Raw genomic sequence first — 17,186 nt, forward strand, 5'->3', positions numbered from 1 at the left:
ACTTTTGCAGATGTTTATATATAGATGGCTTGATCTACTTAAAACTGTAAACTGCATCTGGAATAAAATCTATTTAGACTCCATATAGATTAATTGTAGAATAAGTGTAGAGATCTATGTAGCGTCTGTGTGTGTGTATACGTCTGCATGTCTGTTTACGTTGGTGCTTACATCTTATGTTCGTATTTATACGCTTTGTTCTTTGAAATTTCCGTGTTATTCTTAGTTATATACCATTAACCTTCGATGCATCAATAACGTGCGTGAATCTTAGTCTTCTATACATTTCTCCATGAGTGTTCATGCTCCAACAGACGTCTCATTTATACTCGTAGTTACAGGTGATTCACCTGAATTCCCACCTTCATTGTTGGAAGTAACAACACTTGACGCATAAAGTGATCCAGGTTTACTGTTAGAAGCATGAGATACAGAAGTCCCATTATTGGGGTTACCCACAGCATTGGAACTCAGCGTAGAACAGGTGGTGGTGTTTGTGCTTGTAGATGTAATACGGTTCCCTCCCCCAGTGGTGGTGTTTGTGGTGTTTGTGGTGACTACATCACTGTCTCTCATGTTCTCCCGTGGATATACGCTTAACCTTTCAAAAATACTGGCAGGGGGGATCCCATTGGTCGAGCAATTAGTATCAATACTTCTTCGTCTCATACGTCTGGAGCTTGACGCCAATGTAATAATACTTTCTGTATCCATAGGTGAATGAACACTAGGAACTATTAAGGTATTGGTCATTATTGAAGGTGCAGTAGTTGATGGTTCATGACCTGAAAACAGATCAATACCTAATCCTTGTGTCATACTAGCCGCAGTTGAGGTGGATGTAGCTGCCGTGACAATAGTCGCAGCAGTAGATTGATGTGAATAATGAATATAATGACCATTGGGGAGTCCACTTCTATGGTTATTAGATAAAATACTGGGCTCTCTGGTGGCTGTTGATGTCCCCAGAGTAATTGACTTCAACGGGATAGTAGAAACATTATCACTTTCAATATCGTTACTTTCAAATGATGATAGCCCACTGGTTAAAGACCTTCTATCGACATCATTAAATGAAATCTCACTAGTACCAGCACTGTTCCTTCTATCAAACCGTTCATGTGAAGAGTCATTGCTTGCGATACCCAAAACTGACGTGCTAGAATTTTGAGCAATTGTCAGAGATGTCCCAACACTGTGTTTTCCAGTTGAGTGACTCCTACTATGACGGTTATTGCTCTTGCCCTTCCAATTTTCTCCTCGTGGTTCAGAGTTGGAGCTACTGTTCTTTCTACTACTGGACCCGTAATTACCGTAGTACCTATTATATGAGCCAATATTCTCGTCAGGAAACATAGCTGTCGTATTTGTAGTTGCTGGTGCGGAAGTTGATGTGGTCGCTACGTCATTTCTTATTCTTCTTCCATTCATATGTTTCTGGGATACTCCATTAGGGCCAATATGATTATTAGCACTATGACCTTGCCCCTGGCCCTGCATTAATCTTTTGACCCATCCAAATCGACCCTTGGGAGGGGGTTTTGGTTCGGCATGTTTAACTTTGCTGGTATGATGGAGTTCCACGTTATCGGTATCTGATTGCTTGGAGTCACTGTGGGTCACAGGAACGTTAGACACATTTTGGGGGGTTATAGCACTGGAACTATTTATACTGTTATTATTATAGTTGCTAATATTGTTATTGATATTGTTATTGTCATTGATTTTGTTAACATTATTATTATTAATATTAATATTATTATTATTATTATTATTTTTGTTAGGCTTCCCGTTAACTTGTGAAGAGTTGGAGGACATGACGAAATGTCACAACTAAAAAACCCAATACCTGATGATACAGAATGGCTGTCTGGTTAACTGAATAATTCAATTAGGTACTCAACGGCGGTGCTATTATAAATTGCAGGTGAACACAACTGAAGACTATTTTTATGTTTGAAACCGTTATTCTTGACTCCTTCCTAGTGCGGAATTACCTTTTGGACCCTTGCACTTATACTTTAAATGGCGTATACGGACAGATGGAACTGATCTCGGGTAATGACAAACCTGGAATAAGTACACAATATTCTATATAAGGATAACGGAAGAAGATTTACATTTCACGATACCGGACTTTCCTCAATGATTATTTAAGGGGATTCTTGTTCGTAGGGTTAAGACAATTGCTTAAGGAATTAGAGCATATTAATAATATATTATAATTACGCTCTTTTAACATTAGAATGTATGCTACTAGAATTAGTACTATGGCCCCTATAACGTTAGTAGTATGTTTTTCATATGATGGGGATAATTTCAATCGCCATCAATAAAAGCTTTAAGTAATGTACTCTAAACATTCTTCACTGGTAACTAATGGAAGTATTAGAACCACAGTAAAAGTCAAAGAAAGCCTTATGTCCGCATAAAATCCGATACAGACTATGGCAACAACAAATCGGACGACATTAACCTTAATGATGTTATCTAATTCGCTAGTTGTAAAACGTATATATAACTAGGGTCAGAACAATCCCTGAGGTTGCAACCGCACACATAAAAGTATATTACAACCAGGCTTTACCATACACTACTATTGTATCAACACCTTCAAGTATGTTCGACTTCTTGACCGTATCAATAGAATGATGTCATAACTAAAGTATAGATTAGTCAGCTGTGTAAACGGCTGTGCTACCTGAGTCATGTTCCTAACTTGTGACTCAATAAATCTTGTATATCGTTGGGGTAGCAGCCTATAACGTTAATAATCGGCCCGAGCATCGGACTCCGGCTTCTGAACCTTTGTGCAGAAACCACAACCTTTGCTTTGATCCGATTCTCTAACTACTTATACACCTGTAAGTAACAGAACGAACATGATCTGACCACAAGCAAATCATAAACATGGAGATAGCAGAACCGTCCAAGCAGGACCACGGAAGTAAACCTGAGATACTTAGTATTCTTCCGACTTACTACATGTATAGTACTATTATGAATGGACCATTAAGTCCGCATGATCCTCCTAATTACGATGCCCCATATTCTACCAGTAGTAATGGTACGTCCAGAACCAACGTTTCAGAAGTCGATGGATATACCTCTACAGTGGGCTCTAGATCTCTAACTCATATGTTAAGTGCAATAGATAGTGGTGATGATGTTGTGGCCGACCAACGAACCCAATCATGGGAAGAAACACTATTAAATAACGTCCACAAGTTGGAAAACTTAACATTCACCAGTAACGAAATGTCCAATGCTGTTCACCAATCTGTCTACTTTACAAAGGAAATAGGTGAAATTGGTGTAGAACCCACAATCTTTGATCCTTCCAAATGTGAATATGCTCCTGGTGAATATCTTAATGGGTTTGTACTTCTAGAAAATACCCTGGATGTTCCTATCCCCTTTGACATGTACTATGTTTTATTTGAAGGCAACTACATCTTTGGAAATCCAAAGGAGAACCCTTCTAATCCTATAAGATACGAGAGATTTTTAGAGATGTATGATTTGAGTGCTAGTTACAACATGGTCCATGTCACGAGGTTAGCATCCGAAGTTCCGGATCATTTAATATGTGATGGGTTATATGATGAAAGAGATAACACATATTTGACTCTATCTAATCGTTTGGATAGAAGCATGTTTGGTAATATACGGATGTTACTACCGGGTCGTAAATATAAGAGGTTTTTCAACTTTAAGATCCCTGAAAGACTCTTGGATTCAGAATGTCAAAGGCATTCTCTTTCAACTCACATTGAATTGCCTCCCACTGTGGGAAAATGCCATATTGATAGCGCTAAGAAAGAATTTGAATTGAAAGAGTTTGCTCCAAAGAATGTCTCTGTGTCGTATTCGGTTATGACTCGTTTCATTGGTAAGAGATCGTTATATGAAGCCAACTATGCCTCCAAATCCTCCAATAGATCCAAATTAGTCAGTGATAAGGGTGATGAATTTATAATTTTAAAGGAAACCAATGATGCTATTCGTATAGTACCGAAACATATCCCACAGAAGGAACTTTATCTTCAAATGAAATCTAAAGAACAAGATCTCATGGTTCAAAACTTGAAGAATAGACTAGAAGAACGTATTAACGCAGGTAACCGATTACTAGAGGCGATTAAAGCTGATGATTTTAATGAATCAATAGCTATTACAAAGGAAACTGAAAGTGCTGATTTACTATTGGCAAAGCTACTGCAACAATACCGAGAGTCTAGATTAAATGATGATGATGATCCCAATAGTTTAAAATTTTATAAAGTTGAAATTCCCATAATCGCCAAAAAACAAGCTAAAAAGGCACTGCTTTCTAACTTCATGCATAAATCAACACTGGAAACTACCATGGGGGTATTTGGTTTGAATACTCCCGCTTCAACTTATCGAATACCGTATATTCCTTCTAAGCCATTTCGAACCCAAATGGCACCAATTGAATTGGAGAAATTAAAGAAATTTTGGAAAGTTGTTGTCCCTATTGAACTACAATTTAAGAACAATTCAAAGAGCAGCGATTTCAAGGGTCCAAGAATCAAATTCATCAAGGCAACGTTAGTGGTAACTACATTGAAATCTCAAAAGTACCCTATAGCACTAGAATTCAAACATGATCTAATATTCAACCAAAAGCAGTATCCTCCAAATTCGGATGTACATGCTGCAAAATTTGGATCAAAGGATCCAGATACGTTTGAAGCTAACCTTAAGAATTCATTCAGAGAAATTTCTTTAAAGCTTTATAAATGTTTAAAGACTTTGCCAGAAGAAAACTTTCAAGTGTGCAGATCATTGACCGATGATATCAAGCTGATTTGTCATATAGAAGATGAGACAGTAGAGCTTCCTATCAATCAATTATCGCTTGCCAATGAGGCGGGTGTAGTAAAGTGTTTCAATTCCGCACAAAGCTCGATTGAAGCATGTAAAGCAATTGAACAAATGGAATGGAAGAAGAAGAATGCTGACGAAAGTTCTTCTAGCTCAACTTACCATAAACAGCTTGAAGTATCTCTTAATTTAGATACTGCAAATATTTTAGGTACTAGATTACAAGAAGGATTTTCAACTACTGAAGAGTTCACATTAATACCAGGGTTCCAGAACTGTTATATGTCTAGATTCTATGCCATCAAGTTGATGTTAATCACTGTTGACGATCAAATTATATCCGTTAAAGTGCCCCTCAGTATTGAAAGGAGCTAATTACTAGATATTATCTGTATGAGCATATTTGTGGAAGCGCATGTTTCCGAGCATATTTACGAGCATATTTCAGATTAGATTGTTTTCGTGTACGCATGTATGAGCACATATGTGTGAGTGCATATGCATGAGCAGATATACGTGAGCATATATGTATGTATGAGCACGTATGTGTGAAGGTAAATATGTATGAGCACATTCGTGAGCACAGTGTATATAAGAGTACATGAAAATACAACAGTCTCAAATTTCAAAGATTAATTTCTATACATCACATAAATATAAATTATAACATTACTCATCAAGAGTAATAGCTAATTGTTGGTTCCTTTATAAGTTGGTCTTGCAACAGGCCTTTTCTTCAGCTTGACCATTGTACAACACAGACTTGTTGAATGATTGGTTGGATTGAGGGTAGTCCAAAGCTGGATTCTTGTCAAAGAAGTTAGCTGGTTGCAAGTGAATGTTGTGAGTTTCAACAGGCATGACAGGGAAGTCTTCAACACGAGGAATGTGAGTGAAACCCAAGGTGGCCCAGACAACAATATCTTCATTTCTAACTTCATCCTTACCATCAGCCCAAACACCTAAACCGGTATCCTTTTGGGATTGGTTAGTGAATTCACCAGCAGCAAACAATTGGTGATCTCTGTACTTGGTGACCCAAACTTGTTGAGTGGCAAATGCAGCTCTCTTGACGTTGAAGGAATCCTTGTCGGCCAAGATCATTTGTCTGGCAGGCATCATAACCTTGAAACCAACTGGGGACTTGGAAATAGGGTTGATCTTATTTTCGTTGATGATCTTGTAGGTTCTGTTGGCAAATGGAGCTTGGTCAATGTAACCGGATCTTTCAACAAAGTTTCTCTTTGTGACGAAACCAATCCCGTAAGGGTTCAACTTACTCTTTGGCAACATTTCAACATCATCATAGACAACAGAGTTCTTGTGGCCATCAATAGCAGGGTCAATTCTGAAGGATAAGATGTGTTGATGGTAAGCAGCCATAACATTTGGACCAACAATGGTACCCCATGGAACAGTGACGTTTTCGTCAATTGGCATGGTAGAAAGAATACCAGTGGCTCTGGTTTCAATGTCAATAAGACCATCGTTACAGAACTTCAAGTTGATAATGTATTCGTAGTTGGCGACAGTGGCGATGGTTTGAACAACAAATTCTCTCTTTCTGGCAACAACGGCAACATCTGTTCTATAGTTGACATGCTTGTATAAGATACCGTTGTCTTGTTCATGCATACAGACGGTATTTGGAATGACATAAGGTTCACCATTGGAGTGAACAGACATACCATCTAAGTAGTGAATGGTACCCAAACAGTCACAACCAAGTCCCAACTTGTTACCGTTGGTACCGAAACCACAGTCACCCAAATCAAAGGCTTGCTTTCTGTGGTAAGGAGCACGTGGATCACCATAAGGAACGGTCATTTCAGATAATGAGATTCTGTAGAATACTTGTCTACCCTTGAACCAAACATCATAAACAGCAAAACCTTCTCTGGCGGTGGTGGCGACTCTGAATTCCCAGCCTAACCATTTAACCTTGGAACCTTCAACAGTGAAAGATGGACCTTCTGGTTGAGAGATCAAAAGTGGCTTTGGATCTCTCATGACAGTTTCACCATTCAATTCTGGGTGATATTCAACACATGGAACTTGTTGCCATGGTAAGGTTGGAGTAACGGTCTCATCAAATCCACCAGGTAAGTAATCCATACGAACAAATTCAGCAGATCTTGTTTCAAAGACTGGGGAGAATTTTAATGGTAAAGAGTAATGGTTAGATTCAGCATGACCGTTGGAAGCACAAAGGTACATGTAGAATTGAACCAAACCTCTTCTTTCATTTGGATCATCAGTAGCATAAATCCAAGGATCGGTACGAACAACATAACCTGGGGGTAACTTCAATTTTTCAATTTCAGCTTTAATCAAAGGATGAGCAATACAAATTTCTTCCCATCTGCCAACATCATCAGGTAACAAAGGACCTTGAACACCATTTTCCAATTGTTCCTTGGTAATAATGTGACCTGAAGTAACGTTAACTAAAGCCTTGTTGAAGGTAAAAGTATTGGTGTAATAATAAGCATATAAAACACGAGAAATGGTTGGTAAAGCACCACCAGCTTTTTCAATAGCTAAGAATTTCTTCATGTCTTGCTTTGGAGGATCCACTTTATCAATTTGAACAAAGTTCACATTGGCAGATGCTGGATAAGCATCCTTGACCAATTTAGAGGCCAATCTAATTTCATAGTCCTTAACGGAATCGAATGGGTGAATAGTTGGGGCCATGTTAAACAGTAAAAGTATTTAATGTAAATGACTGTAGAGTATATAAAGTAAAAAAGTCACAACAAAAGTGACGGATCCCCAAGTATTTATAGGGTTGAAATATTTGGTTGAGGGGCACTGATTGGGTCTATTATCGTTATCGGAGACTACATGTAACCAACCATTTGTGCTACTTAGGTTACCGTTGGGCTAGGGAACTAGGACAAGATATCATTTGTGTGCCGGATCTCATCCCACATTGTCGCGCTAAGCACTACTAAAGTAGAAGGTCGATCTCAATCACGGGGAATACAGAACATCCTGTTCTGGAAGGGTTAAGCGGGTTCCGTATCGGGTAATTCGATGCTTTTCGTGGAGTGGCATTTTTGCTTACGATCATATATTCTAGAGTTGAGATTCTAAGTGGGGTATATACTAGTGGAAGGCGGCGGTCTTAAGTTGTTGTCCCGCCTTAAACTTGTCCCATTCACTTGATATAGTTACAAGCGAGATACCTTCCCCCCTTCATGGGGATGATCACAAATCCTAATACTAAGAAATTAGTTTGGTTGATGGTGTCAAAACATGATGAGAATCTTTGGTTCTGTCCTAATTTGGAAGGTGGAAGTTCATTTCCCAAAGAGGAAAGTCAATGCTGATATGGATTTTTTCCACAAATTTAATCATTAGATCTAGTTGGTGTTACACAACAGTCGTGTTTCAGATCATCTTCATACAATAACAATAGTAATAATAATACTAATAGGAAATGTTATTTAATAAAAATGTACAAAACTAAATTATATACTAAAAGATGCACCGTCATAAAGATAAACCAATGAGGAAGAACTAACATGATGAATAAAAATACAAGATCAAACAAGTATGATAAAAAAAGTGGTATAATGATGAATTGAAATAAAGTGAAGTAGTAAGCATGCAAAATATTGCTATTTCAACCGAATCAAACCCTCCAGAATGTAATTTAATGTCTTCTCGGATCAACCGATTACTTTGTGCTTAGAGCAGGTGAACTGATTCTCATTCTTGTCTGAGGGTTGATGATCTCAATAGGTTTTCTAATTCTAGGGGTATGAACACGAGGAGATGTAGCTGAGGTTGGAGGTGTACTACTAGTGACTGATTCCTTAGCTGAGCTTGTGGGAGAAAACACCGAAGCTGTGTAGGGATTGAACTTCTTTGGTTGTGGAGACACTTGTGTAGTGTTAAGTTGCAGAAGCAGTTGCAGCTGTAATTGGTTAAAGTTTTCAGGAATAGCAGGACAAAATTCCAAATCGTCTTCTATTTCAAATGACTTTGATAAGAAATATCTTAACCTTGGAACATGAAACGAGTACTCGGGGATCCCACTACTGGATGATATAGACGATGAAGCAGACCCGGGAATCAAAGAGTGTTGATCTGTTGGTGATGAATTCGAGGAAAGGTATTCGTGTTGATAACTCATATCTCCGCCCATATTATTACTATTATTATTATTATTGTTATTACTGTTCATCTTGGAGATGGAGTACATTTGTCCAAACGTTGGTGACGTGTCTAGTTGATTGTTATCTTCATATTGTGAGTATCCCCCATTAGTGGAAACTGACATGGGGTATCCGTGCTTGTTGTAGACATATTGTTGTTGAGACATTTCGATATCATAGATGGACAACAACTTGGTAGTGAAACTATGATTGTATGGATATAAATAACTGTGTCTATTTATATATATACTTGTGTATACTTGTTTGTTTGTCTGGGTGTGCGGGTGTATAATTAGTGTTAAATAACTGTGGTAGTTTAACTCCTTAACGTATTTACTTATGTTCACTGGAATGCCCTTTAATGTCGAATTATCCTTCATCCGGTATATAACCGTCATATCATGTTCTCATGTAGGTAAATACACGACTTAGTCTTTTCTTTTTCTGTTTCATAAGTGACATTGATTGCCTATTTGGGCTTGTGTCGCAGTACAGTGCTGGTAGTAATCAGATGTCTATGCTGGTTATTACCATTAATGCTGGTAGTGTTTATTGTTATTATTCCATTTGATTCTTTATTAGTGCCTTTTTATATCAATATTTGTTCCGTTGTTATTAGGTCCTTTTGTTCCAATACTTTTTTTTTGGTTTCTTTTTAATGATTGCCCTTGCACCTTCCAAATCGGACGGTACCATCGGACTGTCATGTCTTATCGGTAATGTCGCACATTTCCCTAATGGGTAATTCAGAGTTTTTTACTGAAACTCAATGATAGCCAGCTGTTGATGAAAATCTTGAAAACTATCAACAACAGCTTCTGGGAGAACTGGCTCCAAATCCTTATACACATTTCCATATTCTCTTTTCAATCGTCTTAATTGACCTGTATCAAGTTTACTCTTTGATTTATTCTTTGAATCTCCAAATATCTTTAACACCTTCATGCCTATTTTTCCGATAATTCCTCCGGCCAACCCTAATTCACTGGCTATTCTGAGCATGTCACCTTTATTTCTGTCGATTAATGAATCAATTTCTTCCGAAGTCATATCAATCCCTCGGCTTTCAAGCAATTGGGTTATCTGAGTCTTTTTGATCTTTCTCTCTGCTTCTTCTTTGCTCATGGTTGTTCGTAACAGAACACAAAGACTCGATCTAACATTGGATTTAATGGAGATGTAAGTTCTGAAAAATTTCCAGAATTCATTGGCTTTCAAGTTCCTGGCAATATCAAGATCGATTTCATCTTCTCCCTTTTGAGCTCCAAATCTGTAGGTTCGATTAAGAATCTTTTCCCATTCATTTTTATGACTTAAATACACTTCATTTTCATTATCAAAATTAGTACTGCTAACTGATGGTGGCAGATTGTACACCAAATTAGTAGGAATAAGATCATTGTATTGACCAACCAGGGAAAGAAAAGGTCTAATAATTTGCCGTTCAAATGTTACTTCATTGCTTATCACCGGATATAAACATGTTTCCCACTCGAGTAAGAACATTTCTATCTCTTTCATTAATTCCTTCGGAGTATATTGACTGCTTAGAATCATCAAATAAACTCCAACAGTAGTTCTCATGATTCTCATTCCATTAATTACAATGTACCCTAGTTGTTTCCTCTCCCGGAGCTCTTTCAAGGCTATAATTCCAAGTAAGTAGTTGAACAATTTAGTCATTGTTCTTACATATGGATCATTCCGTGGTCCTAATTGAATATAATAGAGTATCGTGTTCACGGGATCATCCTTATGAGCTTCTGTTTCAAATGTGAACCGTTTCCCCGGTGGAATATAATATGATGCTGGTTCATTATAATTATTCTCAGAATGCAGCATCAGCAATACGGAATTAGATGGTGTAGGATATGTTGATGTTGCACTTTTAACAGAAATCATTGATTTATGCTTTGACTTTCGGAAATTACCTTTCTCATTCTTATCATCTCCTCCGGTTAACTTCTTTATAATGTTGGCAACTCTTACACAGTCTCTCTCCAAACAGTCACCAGTAATTAATAATCGGGTGAACTTACCTTCGGAGATCCCATTGATAAAGGATTTACAGATAAGATCAATATCTTCAAACTCAATCAATTCCAACTCATCTAGTCTATCTTCAGCAGACCAAATATTCTGTTCTAAAAAGCCCATTAGCCCAGCAGTTGCCATAGTTAAACCTCCAGACTCCATAAGTTCCTCATAACGTTTTCTAACGGTTATCCGAGCTCTAATGTACTCTTCACCACTAACAACAGATGTCCAATTGGTTAAGATGTTTCTAATTTGGTCCACAACAAATTGAATCACGGGTTCAATTGACTCTATCAAGCCCTTTATAGTCAACAGAATACTGTTGGTACTGTTCAAATTGCTAAATAACCCCCATTCAACACCCACGGCTTCTGCTCCATAAAGACTTAACTTTAACTTTTCTCCTATGACTTGGTTAATGAGTTCAATTGCAATGGTTGTGTGAGGAGATTGAGGTAATGTTTGATGCTGCCATTGTAAAGAAACCACTAGTCTGTGTCTTGTAGCATTGTCCAACGAGTTACGGAACCATAATTCATGATGCTTGGATTCAGATATCTTGGTCGGAGTTGTGGTGGAAAGTGTAGATGCATTTTGAAATCCAAGGGGGTTATTCTTAAATGAGGTTATCAATTCATTGAGTTCCTTAAGCGTTGTAGTGATGAATAATGGTGACAGAAGACTTTCAGGAAGCAGAGGAAGACTATCTGGGGAAGGGGATTGGAAAATGGCATCATTTACTTCACATATTCGATAATCAAATTGATAATAAGGGTCCGTGATTTCTTCCAGAATTTGAGTAGCAATAGATGAAATGCTTGACATCTTTGCTGAGTCCATCATACCTAACAACTTGCAATTAGCAGGTGAAAGAACAAGTTTTGTTAACGCAATAAAATCTCTAGCTAGTTTCTCCCACCAATTTTTATCTTCTTCATAACTTCCAACAAACCGACCCTTTCTAACATCAAAATCCAAATCTCCAAACCCCTTTATAACGTTTTGCAACCCTAAATCATTCAAATCTCCAAGAAGTCGTTCCCCAATTTCTTCAATCTCATCCACTCCACTTCCTGGATTGCTGTTATAGTAAAAGTTCAGCTTGTTTATGGTGGTTATTCTGCTCAAGTATTTGGCCACTTCACTTACATTAGGTAGCAAATGACGTATGTAATAGAACACCGATTGGACAATCTCAAGAAGATGCCTATCTCTCCCCCTATTGGTCAAGTCCAAATCGATAATGAAGATCGATTCATCGTAAGTCAAAGCACTGGTGGATGTCACAAGACTGTTGATGAATTGTTTCTTATGGAAATACTGGCATAAAGTATTCTCTCGTTCGTCACCAAAGATATCACACCAGGCATTGGAAAACAATTGGTTGATACTCGAGCTTTTAAACGGGAATATCAACCGAAGACATGAGTTGGTATCTGAAGCTATAAGCAATAGCCGTGGAGCTGGTTGGAAGATTCTTGTAGAATAATTAAACTGCTTATCAACGATTGCAAAAGATTTTTGTGTTGTTGATGATGATGATGATGTTGTTGTTGTTGTTGTTGTTGTCGTCGTTGTTGCCATTCCGTTGTTGCTATTGGGGATTCTGGAGAACGTAGTATAAGCCAAGTTTTGAAGGTTGATCAACAGGAAGGGACCTTTCAAGACCAAGGCCATATTCTTGGGTAAATAGTTTTCAAAAATATAATCTGTCAAATGTTTTCTGATGGTTGTATAGGAAGTAGCAAGAATGGTATCACTATTCCCAGTGCAAAACCTATGGAAAGGATGTTCTTCGTTGGCAAGAAGTCTACATCCATGGTAAAGGATTCTAGTAGTGTTGTTTGTATTGGCAATATGTTCTTCATCAATAGCATTGACTTCTCTTCTTACCAAATGTTCCAGGATATTGACCTTTTCAAATAACATTGCAAATCTATCCATCATTGCCAAACTACGACCTTCATCTCCTTCGTTAACTGGAGCTTGCCAATAATAATTGGTGATTTCACCACTAGTGTTGGCATTAGCTATTCCTCCTACAGTATCAACTGCTTGCTTAAAGTCTCGTTGTCCCATAATAATATGTTCACATAAATGAGCTAGCCCTTGAGTATCGTCAGGATCCATGTGTGCACCCCCCGCAACTGAGAGACAGGCGCTTAAATTTGTCTCTGTTGAATCCAGAATTACTAAGCATCTTAAATGGTTCGGTAACTCAAATAATCGATATGTCTTATGAGAATTGGCTAAAGAATTATGGATCTTTACTGGGATAGTCTGACAGTTAAGCATTGCAACCCTGTTATTATATGTACTCTTCAGTCGTCTCATAATGATGATGATTCATTTATATGTGGCTGTTCCAAGAATTCGATCTCAATGACGATCAGCGTATCAATCAGGAATCAACTCCATCACTTACCTGCCACTTTTGATCCCCAGTTGTTGAGGAGTTGCGTTGGTGATGGGCAATTACCTAATTGAGCTTCGTCTATTACGACTTGAACACAAAGTGCCGGTTTCAAGGCGTCCTGCGTTTGCATTGATTTTGCAATCGTATTTCCCTGTGATAGTTACTTTGAAGGACAGTTGAAGGGTATAACAATGTACTTGTTATATTATTGGTTGGTTTCAGTACACTTAAGGTACATTAAATGAATCGAATTCTTCAGATTCTAGGTTACTGGCACAGTGGTAAATGCATGGCTTATCTCAAAAGATAAGAGCAACAGTCGTGTGGTTACAAAGTGAGTGTTTCTTGGGTCGTGTTTTATGATTTATATTTCTCTCGGAATTTTCCTTCGAATTTTGCTTCACTAGCTCAGTTGGCAGAGCGTCAGTCTCATAGCTAATTTTAGTTGTGCAATCTGAAGGTCGACAGTTCGAACCTGCCGTGGAGCAGATTTACTTTTTTAAGTATTCAACGTTATAATATTTTTTTCACAACGTGTTACCTTTACCAATGCTGGATGTTGTAATTGTTAAACTTGAAGAACTAGACGATTTTGATGATCTCTCTAGGTTGAAACAAGCGTTTGGTCCTGATTCATTGGGAATTATTATCGTGAAACATCAGGATCCTCATATAGCTTCTCTCCGAAACATAGTACTTCTGAATGCTTCTAAATTAGCAAACTTACCTCCAACCAAACTTTCCCAACTTGAATGTCCCGAGGCATTCTGGCTTGTAGGGTGGTCACGAGGTCGAGAGAGACTTAAGAATGGTGAATATGATTTCAACAAGGGTTCTTTCTATGCTAATTGTGCGTTCCATGTTAATCCTCAATATGAATGTCCTCCACCGGAGATGTGTCTGGGGGATTATAGTCAGTTCAAAGCATATACAACGAGGAACATATGGCCAAGTGATAATACGATTAAACTGTTTGAAAAAGATTTCAAAGAGTTGTGCAACTATATCTTGAACGTGGCTGGGAAAGTAGCTCGAATATGTGATCAATATATGACCCAGATAGTTGAAGATTTCCAGCCAGGATTCCTTGAGCGGATAGTTAAAGAGTCTACCACTACAAAGGCTAGAATGCTCCATTATTACCCTATTGCAGGCACATCAGGCATACAAGATGATTGGTGTGGTGAACACTTGGATCATAGTTGTCTTACTGGGCTTTTACCTGCCTCATATGTTGATGGTGGTGGTGAAATTGTGAGTGATACAAGTCCGGACAATGAAGGAGGACTTTATATTCGCAATAGGAAAGGCGAACTGGTTAAAGTGGATATCCCATCAGATTGTATAGCTTTCCAAACGGGGTCTGCATTAGAAGAAATTACCAGAGGCAGATTTAAAGCTGTTCCTCATTATGTAAAGGGTGTTCTGGTGGAAGGCATTGCCAGGAATACATTGGCTGTGTTTTGTCAGCCTAATTTACATGAATTGGTTAATGATACTCAAGACTTTGCTCAATATGCACAAATGATTCTTGAAAAGCATCACTAATGTAATATATACTATTATATATACTATTATATATACTATTATATATACTATTATATTTACTACCATATGCCATGACTCTGTTACATGTTGATTGTTACCCTATATTGCAGCGTAGATAGGGATTCATTGATTAAGTTAAATAGTCTTTAGTAACATCGCACGAAAATCATAGTACATTCTTGTCTCTTCTTCCTCAACTTCAATGGACTCCAAACAAGTACCGACAGACGATGGAGAAGTGAGACACCAACTTCGGAGTCTTGGAGAACCCATAACGATATTTGGTGAGGGTCCGTTCCAAAGAAGAACCAGGTTAATTCTGGTGCTTGAAAACAGAGCAAACACTAACTTTGACTTTGCATACATTGAAGAAGGTAATAATGATGATGAAAACTATGTTGATGATGATGAAGATGACGATGATGACGAATATTATACACCCGGACCTCCAGAGCTACTAGAGACAAGAAAAAAAATTCTACATTATTCACTTGAACGGGCATCAATTAGAACCACCAACTTAAGACAAGCATTCAAATCACAAGATTTCATCAAGCAATTGAAACATAGACGGCACATTAACAACCAACTAAAGACGTATGGCTTGTATGGATCACAGGTCATTCAGGGGAATACCAGAGCTCTATCAAGTGTACGTATCTCTCCAGATAACACTAAGATAGCCACTGGGTCTTGGGATGGAACATTGTATGTGCTTAACCCTGAGGATCTACTCACGACGTATACGTCTGGACCAGGCCATCATAGCGAGAAAGTCAGTGGAATTGACTGGAAAGATAATGATACGATTGTTAGTGGAGGCAATGAAGGTACCATCAATATATGGAAATGTGAACCTAACAACAAAAAGCTAACGGTAATAACATCGATCCCACAAGCACATGAGTCCAGAATCACCAAGACATTATTCCATCCTAGTGGGGATAACGTTATATCTACGTCATTTGATCAAACATGGAAGATGTGGGACGTTAATAGACGAATTGATACTTGTTTAGTACAACAAGAGGGTCATTCAAGGGAAGTGATGTGTGGAGCATTCCATCCTGATGGTAGTTTATTTGTATCAGGAGGTCTAGACTCAATTGCAAGAATATGGGATCTCCGCTCTGGAAGAAGTATTGGTATACTTGATGGTCATATTAAAGGAGTTTACTCTACAGATTGGTCACCCAATGGATATCAAGTAGCTACGGGAGGTGGCGATGGGAATATAAAGATCTGGGATATAAGAAGACTTGCTCAAAGTAATAAAGAATTATATCTGATTCCCGGTCATACAAAGATAGTAAGTGATGTCAGGTTTTACCATAGAACTGGAGATGATCTTCTTTCTTCACCAGTAACCAACGAAGATGGGGAGAATCCCGAGACATTGGACTCTACAGGAACGTTTCTTGTGAGTTCTTCGTTCACAGGAGACGTTAAAGTTTGGTCTAGTGATAGCTGGACCAATGTTAAGAGTTTAAAGGGTAATCACGATAAGGTTATGAGTTGTGATGTTTCCAGTAATGGTCAAATGATAGTTAGTAGTGGATGGGATAGAACAGTGAGGATGTGGAAGGCATGTATATAAGGATAGTCGTGTGTAGCTTGATTCTTTAGTGGTTGCAAATACTCATTGGTAGAGGGTATACGTTTATAGTCTGTTGATCCTTATTTCACTTTGATACGAGTCACACAATAGTAATGTTTAATATCCAACTTTATAAGCTGGCTGGGTGAAAATATAGAATTGACAATCATGGGAACAATATTTAACAGGATACTATCCACATCAACTTGCAGATGGAATGTGTCAATTTTCTGTTCAAAAGTTCTTTCTCTAGATTAATTAACCGAGAAATATGACTGGGAAAGTAGAACAGTCCACTCTGAGAAAAACAATGCTTATAATATCTATTTGATTAAATACGTAATGATGACAGTAGGTGTGTACAAGGCATCTTGAAAACATAGGGAGAAAACGTCACTTGTCTTTGTCTTCTTCTATTATTTTTGACTACTATAACGGCTGCTGTTTTATGTCTATGATCCCTTCATATGATGCATCACACCCAAATTGGTCACGTTTCAAGTTTCCATTCTACTTTAGTTGCTAGTCTCACCTTAGTTTCTTATGACTTCACGTATCCGTTGTGGACTGA

The 17,186-nt window shown here is 38.0% G+C and overlaps 7 protein-coding genes and 1 non-coding gene across 8 annotated transcripts; 4 read left to right on the forward strand and 4 right to left on the reverse strand.

The window, feature by feature from the left end:
* Positions 1-300: 300 nt before the first annotated feature.
* On the reverse strand, positions 301-1,818 carry KQ657_000469 (uncharacterized protein; the record flags this gene model as incomplete). The annotated part of the gene is made up of 1 exon (XM_043191313.1): positions 301-1,818. One exon carries the CDS (start codon positions 1,816-1,818, stop codon positions 301-303), a length of 1,518 nt encoding a protein of 505 aa, XP_043049325.1.
* A 1,182-nt stretch (positions 1,819-3,000) lies between these two features.
* Positions 3,001-5,226, forward strand: KQ657_000470 (uncharacterized protein; the record flags this gene model as incomplete). Its single annotated transcript, XM_043191314.1, has 1 exon — positions 3,001-5,226. The coding sequence occupies one exon, from the start codon at positions 3,001-3,003 to the stop codon at positions 5,224-5,226; it is 2,226 nt and encodes a 741-aa protein (XP_043049326.1).
* A 330-nt stretch (positions 5,227-5,556) lies between these two features.
* AMO2 (Amo2p) lies at positions 5,557-7,548 on the reverse strand (the record flags this gene model as incomplete). Its single annotated transcript, XM_043191315.1, has 1 exon — positions 5,557-7,548. One exon carries the CDS (start codon positions 7,546-7,548, stop codon positions 5,557-5,559), a length of 1,992 nt encoding a protein of 663 aa, XP_043049327.1.
* Positions 7,549-8,536: 988 nt separating this feature from the next.
* Positions 8,537-9,415, reverse strand: KQ657_000472 (uncharacterized protein; the record flags this gene model as incomplete). Its single annotated transcript, XM_043191316.1, has 2 exons — positions 8,537-9,208; positions 9,410-9,415. 2 exons carry the CDS (start codon positions 9,413-9,415, stop codon positions 8,537-8,539), a joined length of 678 nt encoding a protein of 225 aa, XP_043049328.1.
* Positions 9,416-9,773: 358 nt separating this feature from the next.
* Positions 9,774-13,254, reverse strand: AXL1 (Axl1p; the record flags this gene model as incomplete). Its single annotated transcript, XM_043191317.1, has 2 exons — positions 9,774-13,201; positions 13,248-13,254. The coding sequence occupies 2 exons, from the start codon at positions 13,252-13,254 to the stop codon at positions 9,774-9,776; spliced, it is 3,435 nt and encodes a 1,144-aa protein (XP_043049329.1).
* Positions 13,255-13,867: 613 nt separating this feature from the next.
* KQ657_000474 lies at positions 13,868-13,958 on the forward strand. The gene has a single exon. It is a non-coding gene; the product is annotated as a tRNA-Met (tRNA).
* Positions 13,959-14,019: 61 nt separating this feature from the next.
* On the forward strand, positions 14,020-15,018 carry KQ657_000475 (uncharacterized protein; the record flags this gene model as incomplete). Its single annotated transcript, XM_043191318.1, has 1 exon — positions 14,020-15,018. One exon carries the CDS (start codon positions 14,020-14,022, stop codon positions 15,016-15,018), a length of 999 nt encoding a protein of 332 aa, XP_043049330.1.
* Positions 15,019-15,220: 202 nt separating this feature from the next.
* KQ657_000476 (U4/U6-U5 snRNP complex subunit) lies at positions 15,221-16,615 on the forward strand (the record flags this gene model as incomplete). Its single annotated transcript, XM_043191319.1, has 1 exon — positions 15,221-16,615. The coding sequence occupies one exon, from the start codon at positions 15,221-15,223 to the stop codon at positions 16,613-16,615; it is 1,395 nt and encodes a 464-aa protein (XP_043049331.1).
* Between the last annotated feature and the right edge of the window lie 571 nt (positions 16,616-17,186).

The sequence above is a fragment of the Scheffersomyces spartinae genome (assembly GCF_019049425.1).
Source record: "Scheffersomyces spartinae strain ARV_011 chromosome Unknown scaffold_10, whole genome shotgun sequence".
NCBI lineage: Eukaryota > Fungi > Ascomycota > Pichiomycetes > Serinales > Debaryomycetaceae > Lizanozyma > Lizanozyma spartinae.